Raw genomic sequence first — 20,784 nt, 5'->3', positions numbered from 1 at the left:
CTCTGTAAAGGTGTTATCTCTAAATAAGGTCACATGCTCAGGTACTGAGGGTTAGAACTTCAACATGTGAATTTGACGGAGGGGAGAGTGGAACACAATTCAACGTATAACCCCTCCCATAGCTTCGATGACTTGTCCATATACTGATGACCCTCAAATCTGTCTCCAGCCCTAATCTGTCTTCCGAACTCTAGACCCATGTGTCCAACTGCCCACTGACCATCTCTCCTTGGATGAGTTTCATGCACTTAAACTCACCATGTCTAAGACTGCATTCATCACCCTTCCCACAAATCAGGTCCTCCTTCTAGTTCTGTGAATGGTGTTTTATCAATTCAGTTGTCCAAGACAGAAACTGATGCTTATTCTTGACCCCTCTTTCACCCTCATTTCTACACCCATGTTCAATTATTTACCAAGTTATATCCATTCCATCTCTGTGATACTGTTCAACCTACCTCTCTTCAACCTCATTGCTGCCACCTCTTCAAGGCTACTATAATCTCTCCCCTAGACATCCAGTGTTCTCTTAAGTCATTTTACCTCCAGTTTTACTTCCTCTCAGTCCACTCTCCATGTTACACAGTGGTCTTCTAAAAACTCAAACCCGATGATTCCACTTCTCTACTTAAATCCTTTCAAATGGCAGTGAGTGCCTTGGAAGTGGGCTTTGGCCCAGATTGGTGTTAGGCTTAGAACTGGACTTTAAAGGGATGGTAGGACTTTGGTAAGTGAGGAAGAGGCTTCTATGAGTGTGGAGCTGGGACTCACCATTGTGGGTTTAGGTCCAATAACTATTTCAGCCCATCTACCTGGCAGTTGTGGATACCCATAACAATTGTGAAAACAAACTGATGCTGGTTGTTAAGCTTATATCCCCAGAGGCGGAAACTTGCGAATAGTTTCATTTAGATTGTGGCTTAAATCACAGCAGAGCTGCCTAAGCAGCTGTCTCTGCCAGTTCCTGACTGGCACTCCTCCCCTGGGTGACAAATTTTTATATGCTAATAGCATTAGCTGTACCCTGGCATGCTCGTCTGCCCATTTATTTCTTTCTGCTAATGAACAAGGCATAAATATTTTGTGAACTGAGCCATAGGGTTACAGTTTAAAAGCCCACTTCCCCAAAGAGAAGATACTTATGGACCATTAGTACTGGCAAGGGGCTGTGCAGTGAATTGCCTCCCAGAGTAAAGGCTGGCTTGTCCACCCCTTGGCATTTAGCACTCTTTATAGAAATTGCTTGTATAATTGGCTTTTCCCCTCCTGGACCATACAAAAATGAGGGCAAGCACCATGCCTTCTTGTTCTTCCCTGTGCTTAGCAGAGGGGCAGGCACTGCTAGGCACACAGTAGGCATCCATAACTTATTAATTAATTAGTCATCACAGAATAGGCCAGTAGCCACAGGTTTCTTGATTTATTCTAAATTGAGTTTTGAACTAGAATGAGTTATAAGACTGCCTTATTAATGCGTTGTCAAATCCATCAATCCAGAAAATCACCAGGGCCATTTGGAAGAGGTGTTCCAGGGCAGCATACCAGGGAGGAATTTGTAAGTAGAGAATCTGTAGTTTCTACAGTCCATAGGGAGTATTTGTCAAACTTGTCAGAGTGCTGGTGACATTGCAAGAGGATGGTGGTGATGTCACAAGGTTCACAAGGATTTTAGTACTCTTTGTATACACTTGTATGTAGGTAAATAACCTAGTTCAAGTTACAAGGAAACCAAGAATTTGGGGCAAAAGAAACAAAGGTTCAAATAGAAGAAAAGTCACTGTGAAAGCTTAATAAAAACAAACAGGGTGATTCAGGGAAGCAAGCTCAACATATGAAAATCCAGAAATAGAAAACAAATTAAAATCAGTTGCTTATTTGAGTAAGATATTATTTCAAGCATAAGCACTCCCACTGCATCTAAAATGAGTTTTAAAATGCCATTAAGTTATTTGTATGTGTTTTTTGGAGAAATAGATATGTATTATAGAAAGCAAAGTAGTCTTATAGTCTTAATGCCAGCATCTTGCCACCTAAAAAATAGATATATTTATTCAAAGGTACAACATTTGGAACTTTCTTTAATACTCTGGGAACAGCAAACTATAGATTTATACCAGGCCAAAAAGCACTTTTAGTTTTGTTTTCTTCATACAGCATAGACTTTTCTTTTTTCTTTTTTCAACTTTCATTTTAGAATCGGGATACATGTGCAGGTTTGTTACAAAGGTATATAGCATGATGCTGAGGTTTGGAGTACGAATGAATCTGTCACCCAGGTAGTGAGCATAGTACCCAACAGGTCATTTTTTCAACCTTATCGCCCTCCCATCCTTCCCCCTCTTGTCTTCCCCAGTGTTTATTGGGAAGTGTCTACACAATGTGTTTATGACCATGTCTACACAATGTTTAGCTCCCACCTACAAATGAGAACATGTGGTATTTGTTTTTCTGTTTCTGCATCAGTCCACTTAGGGTAATGGTTTTCAGCTGTATCCATGTTGTTGCAAGGGAGGAGATTTCATTCTCTTTTGTGGCTGTATAATCCATGGTGTATCTGTACCACTTTTTTTTTTTTTTAAATCCAACCCACTACTGATGGGCACTTGAGTTGATTCTATGTCTTTGCAATTGTAAATAGTGCTGTGATGAACATATGGATGCACATATCTTTTTGGTAGAACAATGTATTTTCCTTTGGGTATATACTCAGTAGTGGAATTGCTGGGTTGAATTCTAGTTCAACTCTCAGTTCTTTGAGAAATCTCCAAGTTGCTGTCCACAGTGATTGAACTAATCTACATTCCCACCAATGGTATGTAAGTATTTCATTTTTTCTGCAGCCTCACCAACATCTCTTATTTCTTGACTTTTTAACAAAAGCCATTCTGACAGATGTGAGATGGTATGTCACTGTGGTTTTGATTTGCGTTTGTTTGATGATTAGCGATGATGAAGATTTTTTCATGTATTTCTTGGCTCCTTGTATGTCTTCTTTTCAGAAGTGTCTGTTCATATCCTTTCCCCATCTTTTATGATGTTATTTGCTTCTTTCTTGTTGATTTGAGTTCCTTATAGATTCTGGATAATAGACCTTTGTCAGATACATAGTTTGTGAATATTTTCTCCATTTCTAAAGGCTGTCTGTTTATTCCCTTAATAGGTTTTCTTTCTGTGTAGAAGCTCTTCAGTTTAATTAGGTCTCATTTGTCAATTTTTTTTCAATTGCCTTTGGGGACTTAGCCGTAACTTCTTTGCCTAGGCTAATATTGAGAAGGGTATTTCCTAGGTTTTCTTCTAGGATTTTTATAGTTGGAAGTCTTAGATTTCAGTGTTCGATCCATCTTGAGTTAATTTTTGTATATGGTGATAGGTATAGGTCCAGTTTCATTCTCTTGCATATGGATAGCCAGTTATTCTAGCACCATTTATTGAATAGGGATCCTTTCCCCCGTTGCTTATTTTTGTCAGTTTTGTCAAAGGTCAGATGGTTGTAGATGTGCAGCTTTATTTCTGGGTTCTCTATTGTGTTCCATTGGTCTATGTGTCTGTTTTTGTACCAGTACCATGCTGTTTTGTTTACTGTAGCCTTGTAGCATTAGTTTGAAGTCAGGTAATGTGATACCTCTGATTTTGTTCTTTTTGTTTAGTCTTGCTTTGGCTATTTGGGCTCTTTTTAGGTTCCATATAAATTTTAGAATAGTTTTTCCCAAATTGTGAAAAAATGGCATTGATAGTTTGATAGCAATAGCGTGGAATCTATAAATTGCTTTGGGCAATATGGCCATTTTAATGATATTGATTCTTCCAATCCATGAGCATGGGATGTTTCTCCATTCATTTGTGTCATCTATGATTTCTTTCAGCAGTGTTTTATAACTCTCCTTGTAGAGAACTTTCACCTCCTTGATTTGCTGCTGTGTTCCTAGAATACAGCATAGTATTTTCTTATCTATTTTACTTCAATTTAGTTGGCTGATCTCTTTGAGAAGTGTTCTAAAGTGAATCTTAAATTTATTTTTGTTTTCTTGGGTTAAACTGCATTATTTCAGAACCATTAAGACTAGCCTTTTCACTGTATAGAAATGAATCTCCACTTGCTATTGGCATTATCATAGTGGCTGGAGTGATATGGGAGAGAAGTGATGTTGGTGCATCTAAGAGATTCTCTCTACCCTCAATTGGGAATCAACCAGCTCTCTTACACAAGAAAACTTGCCACCATGTGCTCATCAGTGGCAACAGCCAGCTACACTCCCTTAAAGATGTCTGTCACTGGGCTCTTACAGGGAAACTGGTGGGAAATCCAGAAAATTTTCCTAAATGCTCTCAAGAGGTCCCTGTCTGAGAACTGTCACCCATAGAGATAGCTGTAATACAAAGATAACTAGTGAGTGAAGACATCAGAAAGAAGGGGAATAGATGAGGAAGGGGCTGCAGAGTTGGGTGCATGGGAAGGTCCTATAAAGTAGGTATCAGACAGGACTTTTGGTTGCAAGCCACTGAAATGCTACCCTAGGGCCGTTAAGCAAAAAGGAGATTTACTGACTGGCCTTGGGAGGAGAGGGTCACAGAGCCTTGGAAAATGTGCAGGAACCAAGTGGCCTTCAAAGCCATACAGCTGTAACAATCTGGCTGAGACGCTGCCATTTCCATCACTACCCAACATCCTGTTGCTACTGGTACTGTAGGACTTTAACCATCCTGGCTTCCAGGAGATTCTAAGACTGGATAGGAGCATCCGATGGGCTGAAACCAAGTCATACCTACACCTTATTGCCAAGAGCAAGCAGAATTATTTGGCTTCCTTCAGCTTCCGTTGTAGGATGTAGGGCACTGTTTCCCATTAAGAGTTATATAAAGAGGGAGGAGGAACTCCCCCTAAACAGGAAGAGGGTTGGATGCTGGGTAGCTAAACACAGGACAGAAGTCTAAGATAGCCATATTAAATATATTTATGGAGTTGATAACTGGGCTGAGATTTTTTTTTAATTGTTGTTTGTTCTTTTGCAATGAAAAGCACTTTCTGTTATGTGGGAAATTACTTAGAGACCAGGACTATCACACACAAAGAAAACTTTAAATGCAATTTTGTGGTATTTCTGCTGATTCATATCTAGAATCAGCAAAATAGATTTTAAAAATGTTTCATAAGTATCTTAGGAATACTTAAACATCCATTTCAGATTTCTATAAATGTTCAGCCGAAATCATCAAAGTTACTCCACAATCGAATTCTACAGATGACAGAGGTGTAAAGAGTAACAAGGCTGAGTAGACAGGTTCTAGGTCTGGACAAGGTAAGAGGTAGCTGGAATTAGGAAAACAACTTTAGACTTAATAAGACCTGGGTGTGTTTGGAGCCACAGTTGAGGGAGAGGGGTTATTCTTGGGCAGGACTGAGGGTTAAAGCTTGATGCTGGAGGGAGATACAGGGTCTGAAAGGATAGAAACAAGCAAGTGTTAAGGATAATATTTTATTTGGAGTAAGGGAACCAGAGAAAATGTGTCTTGATCCCAACCACTTCTTTAGTATATGAATCCAAAACATGTGCTTGACAAGTATAACAGGGGAGCTCCTCTGGCATTTGGAGGCCCAGGGGAAGTGGCACTGTAGTTGAATTGCACAAGGTTATGACAGGGAAGAATAATTATAATTGGCTTACATGTACAAGGTATGACCATTGTGCACTGTTTATGTTCTTAACACCATTATTATTAATACTATTATTAATATTCTTTCTACCATCATCATGTGAATGCCGAGATCCTAGCCAGAGAAAAGAAAGATTCTACTGCAAGACAAGTTTCTAAAGGGGACATTCCAGCTCCCCTAAAGACTACATTTTGGATTAACAACTTCCAAACAGTTATCTTCCCTCCAGGTTCTCTCTGTAGTGAGTATCCTACCCTCTCTTGCCAATTTTGCCTTCCTGAAATTCTGCTTTCAAGCCATCATCCCTCTACAAAACACCTTAAACACGTTGTTTGCTCTCCACAATTAAAAGGACAAAATCCACACTTTCCTGTGCTGGAAGCTGCCCTAGGCTCTCCTCCTATCAAAACCTTGCTTTGCTTTTTGATCTGTTTGAATCCATTGTCCTCCATGAAGGTTTTTTTTTTTTTTTTCTCCTCCTTCCAGGCTGAAATTAATCTCTCCACTTTCTGAATAATAATTATCCTTATTTTCTGTGCTACTGAATTGCTCACATTAATGTATTTAAGCATTTGGGGAAATATATGTTATCTTCCCAGCAAGATTGTAACATTTTTGCCTCCAGAAGGAGCTCAGTAAAACTGATGAGGTGAGACAGAAGAGCAGTGAGAGACACTGGAGAGAATATGGGCTTTGGAATTGGACACACCTGAGTTTTCATCAACACTTAGGCTATTGGAAATTCCCTTTCCTCATCTGTAAAATGGGGATAGTAAAATACACTCACAAGTATTGTGAGGTCTGGAGATAATATACATAAGGTTTTTTGTGCATAGTGGGTGCTAAATTAAATAGTAGGCATTTTTATTTTTACCTTGTAAAAATAGGTAGCAGTGATATAACCTTTGATTTCAAAGTTGGTTACAGATAGAGAAGATAAATTGTATTCTAGATGGATTATTACTATTTTAGGGATAAGATGTTTATAACAGAAATATAACCATTAGTACTCCTTTCTTTCAGATATAGATTTTAGGTAAATAAAAAATGAATTAGAAATTAAAAGCTTTTTCAAATACTACATGTTCTCTCTTATAAGTGGGAGCTAAATATTGGGTACTCACGGACATAAAGATGGCAGCAATAGACATTGGGGACTACTAGAGGGAGGAAGTGGGAAAGGGTTAAAACTTAATGTTGGGCACTGTGATCAGTAGTGATGGGATCATTCATACCCCAAACCAGAATCAAGCAGTGTACCCAGATAACAAATGTGCACATGTGTCCTCTGAATCTGAAATAACAGTTGAAAAAACATTAAAAGGTATTTTTCATGTTGTTTTAATATGCACGTAAAACTACCTAAATAATTCAGATTTACATTCTCAAAAATGTAGCTTTCAGATAATATACATGTAATTATCATTTGTAAAAAGATAATAAGCAAGTCTTGAAAAAAACTTTTAAAATATAAATATATGGCACACAAAAATATAGATAATAATATAACCAACAGCCAAGTTATTTTAAAAACATATTTATTTATTAAATGAATTAACAGCTGTTAGAACTATAAGGAGTAATACCTGATAAGTACAATGGAATTGGGCTGAGGAGTTACGGCTTTCAGAGAATAAATTGAAATGAAAAGTTTCTATTGCTTGTGCGTTGACTATCCACCATGCTGACCCTTTTCAGTTATTTCAAGGTTATATGTTTACCTAAGAAGAGGGTAACCCTTAAACCAGATTCCATGTGGGTTTCTATGAAAAACCTATCAAAACTGATGACAATAAATAATCCTACTACAAGGAAATATTTGTTGCCACTGAAATCAACAGAATATGAGTTTTAAAATAAGACTAAATATAACTGTTCATATAATATTTTGTTGAGTTATTGATATTTTATCTCTTTTTGTAAGAAAAAATGACAGAGTAATAATTATGGCTGCCAACCAACATCAAGTGAAAAATCCAGGGTTGGCCGGGCGCGGTGGCTCAAGCCTGTAATCCCAGCACTTTGGGAGGCCGAGACGGGCGGATCACTAGGTCAGGAGATCGAGACCATCCTGGCGAACATGGTGAAACCCCGTCTCTACTAAAAAATACAAAAAACTAGCCGGGCGAGGCGGCGGGCGCCTGTAGTCCTAGCTACTCGGGAGGCTGAGGCAGGAGAATGGCGTAAATCCGGGGGACGGAGCTTGCAGTGAGCTGAGATCCGGCCACTGCACTCTAGCCCGGGCGACAGAGCCAGACTCCGTCTCAAAAAAAAAAAAAAGAAAAAAGAAAAAAAGAAAAATCCAGGGTTACATTTCTGTCTTCAACGTTTCTTTAGTGATTATAATATCTTAGTCATGGAAAAGGTCTTGGATCTTCAAAAGAAACACACTTACAAAAGAAGAGTTGAAAATAGCACTAGTTTTATGGCCAATATATAATTTACATGAGCGTGTTTGGAAGAATTATCAATCAATCATAAAGCTAGTAGGGGGTTAGGAGATCATATGATCTAACCCCTGACTTTGTGTCATAGCATTGTTGTAGAAACAGAATATTGGACGTCTTTTCTTTACTCTTCCAGATCCTTTTTCCACTTTTTACCCCCAACTTTCTCTGGGAGCTGAACCTGTAAAGAAAGAGGCTGTCTTATCTCCTGGTTTTGGTTTATTAACCAACAAGGAGTTCCTGTGGGACATCAAAGGAAAGGAGTATTCCCAAGACCCCCAACTGGGTGCCTACCTTAATTAAAGATCGTGACCCAAGTCAAGCAACCCTCTCCTTCCAAATTTTTTTTTTTCCAAGACAGAGTCTTGCTCTGTCGCCCAGGCTAGAGTGCAATGGCATGATCTCAGCTCACTGCACCCTCCGCCTCCCGGGTTCGAGAGGTTCTCCTGCCTCAACATGATAATTTTTATATTTTTAGTAGAGACGGGATTTCATCATGTTGGCCAGGCTGGTCTTAAACTCCTGACCTCAGGTGACCACCAGCCTCATCTTTCCAAAATGCTAGGATTACAGGCATGAGCCACCGTGCCTAGCCCCAGATTCTTCTAATCACTCTGTCCCTTCATCCCTTCAGGCCTACGTTTAGTAAGAGCTGTAGTTAAACCTGAATACTGCCCTACCCTCTATGATTTCTCACATACAGTGTTTCTCAAAATTTAACTTACATTGGAATCACCTGAAAGGCTCCTAAAACTATAGGTTACCCTACTGCAGAATTTGACTCAATGGGTCTGATATTGGCACTGAGAATTTGCATTTCTAACAAGTTCCCAAGTGATGCTAGGGTGGGAGGCTTAGAGAGCCACTGCCCTATGGCCCTATACCTTGACCATCTTTTCTAAAATTGTTCTGTTTTGAGTTTGCCATATATTCCTTCTGGAACCCTATCCATATAAGTGGCTATAAAAATGAGTTGAAAACATACCAAGTTGTCTTATGGTTAAGCATAATTTGCAGGTACATGTTTGAAAAATCTTCAGGTTGAAGAAGAGAAAGCTGTGGGAATTTAGGAAATCATTTTGTCTAATCCTTTAATCTCAGCAAGGAAATAATGTGGGCAAAGTGAGGTCAAGTGATTTATCTGAGGTGACATAGCCAGTGGTATCCTACTTTTCAGGGCAGCCTTTCCAGGATACATATTATGCTGCCTCTTGTCATAGCACAACTACCCCTTCTATACACACACACACACACACACTCCCTAGATTGTGTTAATCGCTTCTGGATATTCATGATTTCTGCCTTTAGGTTTAGGCACCAGATCTACACAGTGGTGTTTGCCTCATGATTTGGGGCAAATAGGGATAAGGTCTCTGGCTCAGCTTCAGTATAGTACTTAGTAAAGCCAGATGTTTTGTTAACCTTTTGTGCCCATAGGAGATAAAAGCCAATAGTAAGGCCTTTGAATGATAGCTGGGACTTTGATCTATCTGTATCTTCCAAGTCATCTTGCACTTGTTCGCATGGAGACATTTGACTCTTTGCTTTTTACCCCCAGTGCTTTCCAAAGACCTTTTCCTAGTTAACCTTCATCAATTTGGCTTTTCAAGTTGTTATCTGAGAACACGTCTTATACTCAATCTGTGTAAGCAGTTGTTTTACTCAGTGGCTATAGTTCTTTTGCTTTGAAGTTCTTAAACACCCAAGGCACCTTATTCTCAGCTCCACTCCTCCTTTCCTGGGAGCTTCAGCCTGTTGCAACGTTCCCTCAGCTAGTCACAGAAATTGGACGAGTCATCGGTATAATATTCAAGTCCCTTTCTCAGGATTTTTGACTCTGTGCAGCTAGATTTCTCTCAGAAGGCTAAAGCTGTGAGATTGGAAGTGTGGGAGCTTCAAACAACCAAATATTCTGCAGAGAAATGTAAGCAGCAGCCAACTGAGAAGAAATGAAGCTGGTACCCAGCAAGGAGAGATGGAGAAGATGAGACTGATTGCACCAGGGCCCTGGTCCCAGGTGTTCCTGAGGTTTAAGGACACTCAGCCCTTCTTGTCTCTTTAGGTTACTAAGCTCCTAAAAACTCCCCTTTTAGCTTTAAACCAATTTAGTTTGGATTCCTAGTATATTAAGTCAAATATTCTATTTAATAAATGACCCCAATAGTCATTTTTGTTTACCAGGTCTCCCCAGGTTTAGACAGCCTGGTTTCTTGGCCACTGTATACTGCCTGAATCTCAATTAGACAGTTCCTTTTCAAGTAACAGGTGAGGGTGAAAGAATGGGATTTCCGATACTCTTGTGTACTGAGATTTCAGCATCTTAGAGCTGATTGTCTTAATATTAAGCTTCATAGCACGCACCTTATGCCTCTCTTTATGCTTCTACGGTTTCCTGTGACTGTATTGCCTATTCCCCAACCTAAAACTCTGCCTGATTAAGTTCTATTCATCCTTCAGACACCTTTGATGTAACCTCCCATACAGCCTTCCCTGCTCCAGGCTTCTGAATGAATCCGTCACTGCCTTTCTTCCTGCTCCCCTGGCTGCATCAAACTGTGGCTAATTGGTTACATGTCTGCATCATGCTTAACTGAGAGTTCCAAGAAGGTACAAACTATTCTTCATTTGTCTATCTCTGCTCCTGACACAATACCTGCCCCATAATAGGTGCTTAGTAATTACTTGTTGAATCAAATTGCATTTGGGAGCATGCAGATCCTGACCAGTGCATATAAAGAAATCATAGTCTCCTTCTGGACCAAATAAGAAAAACGGCCCAAGATGGTCCCACTGCTATGGGTCAGGTGAGCAGATGTCTTTAAAAAGGATAGGGGACCATCTGGTGTGACAAATGAGATACCACACACACATTACTCCTAACACAGTTTATTCACAATACTTAGTAAAGTCAGAACGCTGTTTCCTAACTGGATTTGCAATCTCTGGTTCCACTAAGGCACTCATTGTTGCATGCAAAACAGAAAATAGAAATGATTTATTTATAACACTTGACTACATCCCAGGCGATGTTCTGAATGTTTATATTTGTCAAGGTTGCCTTTAGATTAACTAAATGGTACAAGACCATAGAGGATGGGACAATGTTTTCGCTTCAAGGATCAGAGATAATTGTATCAGGACTTGGGCCAGGCCTCCAGGTCTGGCTCTGAAGTTTAAAGTTTGCATTAAGACAGTGATGAACTATTCTTGGATCTCTTCCACAAACTGACCAGTGGGAGGCAGCTGGCAGCAAGCAATGGGCTCTGCAGTATATCACATAAGGAACAGGAGGTATGGAAGCCAAGACATAATATTTTAGTGAAAATGAGAAAGGAAGATAAATCACTGGTGTGGCTTATACATTCAACACTTGCTAGCTACACACAAGTTACCAACTTTTTAGGCAACTATGCACAATATTTTATCTCATTCCCATCCCAACTTGCTACCCGACCTATTTCTAGACTTTCTCCTTTTGACCTATAATTGCCAAGAGATTGGGAATGGAATATGGGGAAAATGAAACCCAGTATTACCCTAAGAGGAGAAGGCATACCTTATAAAAAATAAATTTCGAAAGATAAATTTTAAAAGACTCTTGGAGTATCTGAGCATCAGCCACTCTTGAAGAACATTAATAATTGAGAGTTCACTGAATTTCATACAGTCTGTTTTTATTGAACTTGAATTGTCCAGTTAGGAACATAGTTGTACAAGGTATAATAAACATTCTGGATATGTAAAATAAGAACCTCAGGTATTTTTGACACTCTTATAATAACAATAGTAACATAGCATTAATTTAAGTGTAGCAGTCAGTATATAATGTTTGTTAACTTTTTGAGTAACTATAAATTTATAATTTTCTAAATCCAAGGTTAAATAGTACATTTTATTTTTATGGGTGTGTAGTAGGTATATATATTTATGGGGTACATGAGATATTTTTATACAGACATACAATGTCTGTCACCGCGAGCATTTATCATTTCTTTGTGTTACAAACATTTCAATTACAATCTAAGTTACTTTACAATCCACAATCAATTATTGTTGACTGTAGTCACCCTTTTGTGCTTTCAAATACTAGATCTTACTCATTCTAACTATATTTTTATACTCATTAACTGTCCCCACTCCCTCCACCCTCAACCCACTATCCATCCTAGACTCTGGCAACCATCATTCCAAAGAAATAGAAGAAATAGAAATCCTTGGGGAAATGATTAATTTCAGGAGCGGGGCAGGGAAACTATAAGATAAGCCCAGGGCATCTTGCAGTGCCAGAAAGTAAGGAAGAGCTCAACCACAAAAGAATGGGGACAAATCAAAGGTACTCAGAAGCCCATCTAAAAGAGCTCACCGTGGCCAAAGCTGGAATAATTTGAGTGAAATAATAAACAATGCAGGTTTGATCATAACCCAAAGTATAAAGTAAATATTCATGAGTCTATACTAATACAAATAAATTGTGAATAAATAAAGGAGGAAAAGGGACAAATTATCTTTACAGAAGAAATCCAAATAATACATGTAGACCACCCCCACTCCAGAAAGTGAGGCTTAGCACCCCCTCTTCCCCACCCCAGAGTGTGGGCTGGACTTAGTGACTGGCTACCGAAGAACAGAGCATGGAAAGGGGAAAAAAGACAGAGGAGAAACCTGGCCAACACGACCTTGGCCGGGTAATCACAGTTAACATCATCAATAACAAGTCATGTTGGTAGTATGTCATGACTGATACTACATGAGAAGGATTCTTTACCTCTGTGGTGTTCTTCCTGAAAAATCCATGAGCCAAATATAACCATGAGATAAAATATCTAGCAAACTCAAATCGAGAGACTACAAAATACTTCAACAGGTCTCTTTGGAACTGTCAAGGTCATGATAAACAAGACTGAACAACTGTCTCAGACCATAGGTGGATAAAGGAACATGACGATTAAATGTAATGTGGTACCCTAAATAGGGTCCTAGAAAAAGGACATTTGTGATAAAACTAGTGAGATCCAAATGAAGTTTGGAATTTGGTTAATAGTGATGTATCAATGTTAATCTCTTAATGTTGATAGATGCATCATTTGGATAGGAAAATTGGGGCTGAGGGGTGGGAAGTGGCAGGATGGGCCCTCTGAGCACAGCACCCTGTGTGACTATACTGGCTGCAGACCCATAAGGCTGACCTGGGGTTGGAGATTCTTGGACCATTAATCAGAATTGGGAGGGGGGTTGGCTTGTGGAGGATTTTTATCTATAACACCAAATAGAGGCTAGTGGTGATTGAGAAGACACAATGAAATTAAATTTTAGTGATCAATCCCATGGAAAAGTGTATAGTCAGTTTGTTGGAAACACTGTTGGCAGTTTCACCAGTTAGGAAATTGACAGCCTTAGAAAGAAAAGGGTGGAGTGGAAAATCACAGAGCACTGTGCCTTCCTTGCCTTAAGCTATTTGACTGTGTTAAGTGTTAATTCTGAACACAAGTACCAATCCAAACATCATCTTCTAGTGTTCATTTCTAGCTAATAGATTTATCTAAAAGAGTCTTTATCTTATAGGCACAGACCTTGCCATAGCATTTTCTTTTTACGAGCCCCTTTTATAGAATTTGAAATAAGCTCATTAGGACTGTGATTGTTGCGACCATATATTTTACTGCTCAGGCCTTTAAAATCTACTTCCGCCAGCCTGGCCAACATGGTGAAACCCTGTCTCTACAAAAAAATACACAGCTGTAATTTGAGCTACTTGGGAGGCTGAGGTAGGAGAATTGCTTGAACCCAGGAGGCAGAGGCTGCAGTGAGCCGAGATCACACCACTGCACTCCAGCCTGGGCGACAGAGTGAGACCCTGTTTCCAAACAATCAATAAATACATAAAATCTACTTCCAGTTTTTTCTTCAGGCAGTTCTCAAACTGGTGTACTCTGTCTTCCCAGGTACCTCCAGATCATCAGTCACTCGATGTAAACCAGGAGCCAACTGCCCCAGTTCACACAGTGGCATCAGTAGACAACTGTCCCCGCTATCTGTCACCGAAGATTCCTCTGCTCCTATTCTTGAACTTCAGAACCGAGGATCCTCAGGAGTTTGTGGACACAGAGTTGAGAGACAGAACAGATCAGGTATGTGGGTGACCTCCTCTTAAATAATGGTACATCCTAGTAAGCTTCTAAATAGAAAGACCTCACCATTGTCACAGAATGCAGAGATGTTAGGTGGACTCTTATGAGTACATGTGGGGAAGATTTATCAAGCCAAAGGATAAGGAAGAAGGAAAATATATAGATACAATCTATTAGTGGCACTCTATTATACTCTACAGTATGGCAGAGAAACTGAATGCCAAAACCTGTAGTTGAGTAACTTAACACATGGTTAGACAATGACTCCTGGTGAAGTTTACAAGGTAGGTAGTTTTCTCATCTTCAAAATATCAAAACCCTGCATCTTTTAATCTCAGCCTGGGGATTCAGTAACAGCACAATGTGCCCATCCTGAAAAGATTGAAAACACCAGCAAAATCACAGAATCTGCTTTTGTCCTCATCAGGACTATTAGTCCCTGGAGCCCTTTTAGTTTTCCCAGTTTTATACTTTCTGCAGGAAACTTCACTGGCTTCCCTGATCAGCATATTCTGATCAGTTGAGACTTTAGCTTTTCCTCACATCCACCTGACCACTCACCAACTCCTGGGCTACTGACAGGAATTGCTAGATAAATCTTGTAACTATGCTCATGAGTTTCCCAGCAAAATTTATAGTTTTTAAATGCAGCTGGGTCCACTAGGCTGCTGGCCAGTACTGTTACTTATTGGTAGTGGACATCTTATTGCCTTCCTCAGGGAATGGACTCAAGTCCCCTGTTCATATTCACTTCCTCTTATTGTATGACCGACCATACTTCCACGTTCCTGAAAAGAGCAAACAGTTGTACACTTACAAATGCATTTGTCGACTTCAGTGTCTCTGTGCTTTTACCAGTTACCATCGCTGTGGGATGACTTGTGGTATGTGTGTCTTTCTACCTTTCCAATTTTAGCCCCCCTACCTGTGTCCATGATCGCCCCACCTACATCTCTTCTGGCCCATTTACTCCTCTCCATTTGTTTCCTCTCTGTTCTCTCCATTTGTTCCTTCAGCTTGGCTGGCAACATACTAAAATCTCTTTCATCCTCAAAAATAGTAACAGCAGCAGCAAAAACAAGAAAATACACCACCAAAATAAGTTGGTAGTAAAAAGAACAACAACAACAAAAGTAACCTCTAGAAATTTGGAAAAACTGCCTTAAAAAAAAAAAGACAATTCAGAGGATTCAGTTAGGGGTGGGGGAAGGGTAAACAGAGGAAGAGAGATGTGAAAGCTTCTTCAAGGGTCCTACTCATTTGAGAATGTATTTTTTATGAGAAAATACATTCTTCAAAAACAGTATTTTAAAATGATATCTCAGACACTATGTGAACCCCAAGGCTAAAACTAAAACAAAGAAAAATAATGGCATCTTAAATTTTCAGAAAGTTTTAATTGGCTTTAATAAATTGCAATATTCCTATTATCCCAGTTGTTTGCAAAACAAAATGTTCCAGTTAATTAAACACACTGGTTAATAAAGACGTGCCCTATCTATCATACACAGATTACAAATTTCAATAGACCATACCATTAAAGATCGTCTGGAACATAAGTTACTCTTTCTGTGATTATTGGAAGCACTTGGGGATATTCCAGTGCACCAAAAAGAAGAAAAGAATAATCTGAAGAGAAGCTCACCATGCTTTCATGGATATTATGGGACTTAATCTCAAAATAAATTCTATGAGATAGCTATTATCACTGTTTGACAGATAAAGAAGCTAAGAAAGGAATTTTAAAATGTACTCAATGCCATACAATGGCAGGGCTAGGATTTAATTTCATGTTTCCAAATTCCAGTGGCCTCCACTGTCAATTTGCATGACTTGATAAAGGTACACAGAAATGGATAGAATCCTGGTAAACCAATTTTATGATAACAAAATCTAAGCAGGACTATAGAAAATCATGTTAAAAGTGGTCAGAAAATAAAAGAGTTCTGGATACCTAATCTTTCTGTGCTTTGTAAAATTAAAGAATTGGCAACAGTCAATCTAGTTAACAGAAGAAGCCTAGAGTCAATACTATGAAAAGATGTAGGTGACTACTGGTGTCATCAAAAGCACACCCATAGTATAGTGGTGATGCAGACGCATTCTTCAAATAAGGTGACAGTAAAGGCAGATATTGTCTCAAAATCTTTGTAGAGTTATTCCTCCTTTATAAGACAGTCCCTAGGAATCATGAGATCTGAAGTGTAGTAGGGTACACCTTTCTCTTAAGTATCGCTTTTTAAATTTCATGCAGGAGCGCCATTCCTGTCAGGAAACAGAACTTTTTTCCCAAACTAGTCTGAAACTTGCTGTGCTTGAATGGAAAGCTAAGGGCTGAAGTCCTAGCCATGCCGGTGCTCAGAATAAAGTTTCGGTTGGGTTCAACCTTGGACAACCCTTAACACAAGTCTCAGCTTTTTCATCTGTAAAGTGGGAATGACAATACCTACTTAGTAAGTCAGGTTTGTGTTCCTTTCTTGGCCTCTCAACACAAGATTCTCTCATTCTATCCTCTTATTTATACTGGTTTTCTTTCTACTCTCTGCATAAGCCACATGGTCATGGAGGAAATTTGCAGACCTGTTATCAAGAGATGGTGTTGTCTGTAAACAGCTGAAGGAGCTGAATAACTCACACTTCCAGACTCATCTCAGTGTCACTGCATCATGGACGTTTTTTCTGATCATATCCCCCCCAGACTCTTCAACAGTACTTGTCTGGCCTTGTATCTGTCCGAGTTGGCTCTTATCACACTGTGTTGAGTATGTTTCTGGCTTTCCATTAGACCGTGGGCTAAAGTCTTTCATATTCAAACCCTTAGGATCCAAGTAGCTAACTAGCGCCTGGTAGTCTCCATAAGATTCTGTTGAATGAATGAATGAATAAAAGATGGCCAGTTTTCATCTTCTGGATGCCGAGGCTCTGAGAATTCAGTACTGTTTATAAGGCTTATAAGTCATGCAGTGGTTGCTGTGTTCATAGTTACTTGGTTTATATTCCCCAGTGGAGAATTCACTTTCAAGACTTTCTTCTCCCTTCCCCCCAGTGATTATATCAGAAAGCCTTAACTAGGTAAAGGTTTTTAACACAGTGGGGCAGCCACACCTGGCTCATTAAGCAGTAGGAACACATTCAGCAGCAGAGCCAGCAGGTTCTGGAGACACAAAGTGAGCGGGCCCCACACACTGCCATTGGCAATCTCTGGGCTGCGCGACTTTAACCCTCAGCATAGGCCTCGTGCTTAAGTGGGGTCCCTGGAGACACAAGAGAATCTCGTAGACAATTATCATCTGGGATCTCAGCTCAGGGACTCCGAGTGACCTCTGTTCCTGTTTAGTACATGAATTCATTATGTTAACTTGTTTTTTCCATGAAGGGAGACAGCCTTCATGATTATCACTTTTAGAGTTTTGGCTATTTTAGGGTGCTGTAAAATTGCTGCTACATTTTCTTAGTAAATGTACAAAGCAGAATTTATTGTGTTCCCAGAAATATATTAAATAGTCATTTGTGATGAGGTGGGAAATGACTGTGTAGTCAGGACTTGCTCTATTCTTGGGACACATTACTTTTAATTTAGTAATCATCTCTGCTGCATTTTTTTAAGAGACCGGGTCTCCCTCTGTCACCCAGGCTGGAGTGCAGTGGTACAATCATTGCTCACTGCAGCCTCAAACTCCTGGGCTCAAGGGATTCACCCACCTCAGCCTTTGGAGTTGCTGGTACTAAAGGTGTATGCCCCACCCCCCTGCAAATTTTTTTTTTTTTTGCATAGACAAGGTCTCGCTTTGTTGCCCAAGCTGGTCTCGAACTCCTGAATTCAAGTGATCCTCCCGCCTTGGCCTCCCAAAGTGCTGAGATGACAGGCATGAGTCACAACACCAGGCCATTTGCTACAACTTAAAAAAAAAAAAAGGAAAATGGAAACATGTTTCTCACTCCCTTTTCATGTTGGTGCATACAGAGCAGCTTGGGCTGCATTCTGCTCATTTCCCCATACAGACAGAAAGAACAGTTTCTATTGGTGTTTTACATTGTAATGACAGAGGGGAAGAACAAGAGAGCTGGTAGGACCTTGGGATGCTTCCTAAGGCTTCTTATGGGAGGTGTTATGCCTCACATCTTCTCACATTTGATAGGAGAAAGCGGGGCATGGGGCCAAGACCAGTCTTTGGGGGCTGGGATGTGTACTGCTCTTACAAGGCAAGGGCACACTGGAAAACAGCGTAGCATCCATCAACTCCACGAGCAACCTCATGGACTGGATGGGGACTCAGATGCTTACTGTATTGGGTAGAGCAGAGAGTCCAGAGAAAAAGTGAGCCGAAGTTATCAGTCTCCTCAAATGATGGTAGAAAAGAAAATCACTGGTAATTCTACTGTCTGCCTCTTTGATTTCATCCATCTTTTTTAAGGAGCTGATATATTTGATTGCTGTTTCATAACCTGCTTTCCACACATTTGTATTCCTTTCCTGTTTCCAGCAGACGATGGGACACAGACTCATTCTGAGAACAGCAGCCAAGAAAACAGAATCAAGGCTCGCTGCCTGTCCTGCACGTCCATGGTTCTGAAGGGCATCTGGGGACTCTTGATCATCTTGTCAGTATCATCGTCTTGGGTTGGAACTACACAGATTGTAAAAATTACTTATAAGAACTTCTATTGCCCATTTTTCATGACTTGGTTTTCAACAAACTGGAACATTATGTTTTTCCCAGTCTATTATTCTGGTCATCTAGCCACTGCTCAAGAAAAACAATCTCCAATGAAAAAATTCAGGTAGGTTTCATGTTAACTGGCCAATAAGAGATTATTGAAATGTTTTATGAAAATATGCCCATTTTTATATCTTGGGAATATGAGTTGAGTTTTTTGGGGTATGTGAAGAAGCAAGATCTAAGGTTGGTGACGAGCACTAGAAGCAGAATCAGTCCTTCCTTAAAAATATGTGTCTATAACATGGGAGGCACTGTACTGGTGCTTTTGCATGTCTTATGACTGGTGGTAACATTTACATTTTAAGGTGGTGTTATCCCCATTCTAAGACAAGAGGAAACAAATTCAGAAAGGTTGAATGACTCATCCAAGGTTATACACTTATAAATAATAAAACCAAGATTTAAATCTAGATCTATTTCTGAAAGTCGTGTTTTATAAGAACATCCTAGTGCATCAAGCTCAGAAAAAAAAATGGTATTAATAAGATTAATTGTTACACAAACATTTGCTCAATATTCCTGACACTGAGATGCCTAGCAGATGACACAGCCTGATTTCATGCAATGGGGAGTTTGGGACTAAGAAACTTGAAAAGATGCCACTCTTTGCTGGCTAGATGCACATGGGGGCTTTGTCTGTTTCCTTGCTAACCATGAACAGTGGTGGTTGGGCTTAAAGTCTTATGGTTCCAGTGGTTGTTCTGTACTAAACCTGGCTTCTGTAACCCCCTCTTGGATAGCTCAGGAAGCTGACAGGGCTGATGTTACCCAGCGCTGCATGGCACTCAAGGGAGGCAAAAGCAGCATTTGGGTCCAAGTACCTTTGCTTAGTGGACAGCTCCATGAAGTGGGAAAAGCCTCATGCTGAGAAGTGACTTCCAGGAAAACTGCTCTAATCACCCAGGAAAAAAAAAAAAATAGGGATATCAGTAGACGGCAGACGGAAGAAGAGTCCTCCACATGGACTTATTCCTTAGCAGAATAAATTTGTCTTCCAGGGGCCAAAATCTTTCTTACCCCTATACCAAATGAAAAGAAATTATTACAGTTGGTACATTATAAGACTCTTCTTATAAACTTAACTTGGAAGGGTCTATCTTCAAATTCTATTTTCTGTGTTTTTGAGACAGAGTCTTGCTCTGTCACCCAGGCTGGAGTGCAGTGGCACGATCTCAGTTCACTATAACCTTCGCCCCTTGCCTCAGCCTCTTGAGTAGCTTGGGTTACAAGCGCGTGCCACCATGCCCAGCTAATTTTTTTGTATTTTCAGTAGAGGTGGGTTTCACCATGTTGGCCAGACTGCTGTGGAACTCCTGGTCTCAAGTGATCGGACCACCTTGGCCTCCCAAAGAGCTGGGATTACAGGCGTGAGTCACCATGCCTGGCCTCAACTACCATTTTCTTTCTTTTGAAGGTGCATGTACTAATTATTCTTTATTCATTTGGCCTTGAAGAGTGTTTAATTTGTGATCACCTTTTACAGTGACTTGGCAGATTTTTCTGTTTTTATTATACTTTAAGTTCTGGGATACATGTGCAGAACGTACAGTTTTGTTACATAGGTATACACGTAGCATGGTGGTTTGCTGCACCCATCATCTATGTTAGGTATTTCTCCCAGTGCTATCCCTCCCCTAGTCCCCCACCTCCACCAACAGGCCCCAGTGTGGGATGTTCCCCTCCCTGTGTCCATGTGTTCTCATTGTTCAACTCCCACTAATGAGTGAGAACATGCAGTGTTTGGTTTTCTGTTCTTGTGTTAGTTTGCTGAGAACGGTTTCCAGCTTCATCCATGGCCCTGCAAAGGACATGAACTCATCCCTTTTTATGGCTGC

General features: G+C 40.0%; 1 protein-coding gene across 2 annotated transcripts in view; it reads left to right on the top strand.

Annotated features, from left to right (window-relative positions):
- Positions 1 to 20,784, top strand: part of SLC35F4 (solute carrier family 35 member F4) — a 352,844-nt gene that overhangs the window by 302,522 nt on the left and 29,538 nt on the right. The window contains exons 3-4 of one of the 2 annotated variants that reach the window (XM_015143776.3): positions 14,043 to 14,228; positions 18,713 to 19,010. In XM_015143776.3, coding sequence (XP_014999262.2) covers positions 14,043 to 14,228; positions 18,713 to 19,010 — 484 coding nt within the window. Of the gene's footprint in view, positions 1 to 11,767; positions 14,229 to 18,712; positions 19,011 to 20,784 lie in introns of those variants that run through there. The other variant, XM_015143777.3, reaches the window with a different exon arrangement.

The sequence above is a fragment of the Macaca mulatta genome, chromosome 7, assembly GCF_049350105.2.
Source record: "Macaca mulatta isolate MMU2019108-1 chromosome 7, T2T-MMU8v2.0, whole genome shotgun sequence".
NCBI lineage: Eukaryota > Metazoa > Chordata > Mammalia > Primates > Cercopithecidae > Macaca > Macaca mulatta.
This window is presented reverse-complemented; position numbering and strand designations above follow the sequence as displayed.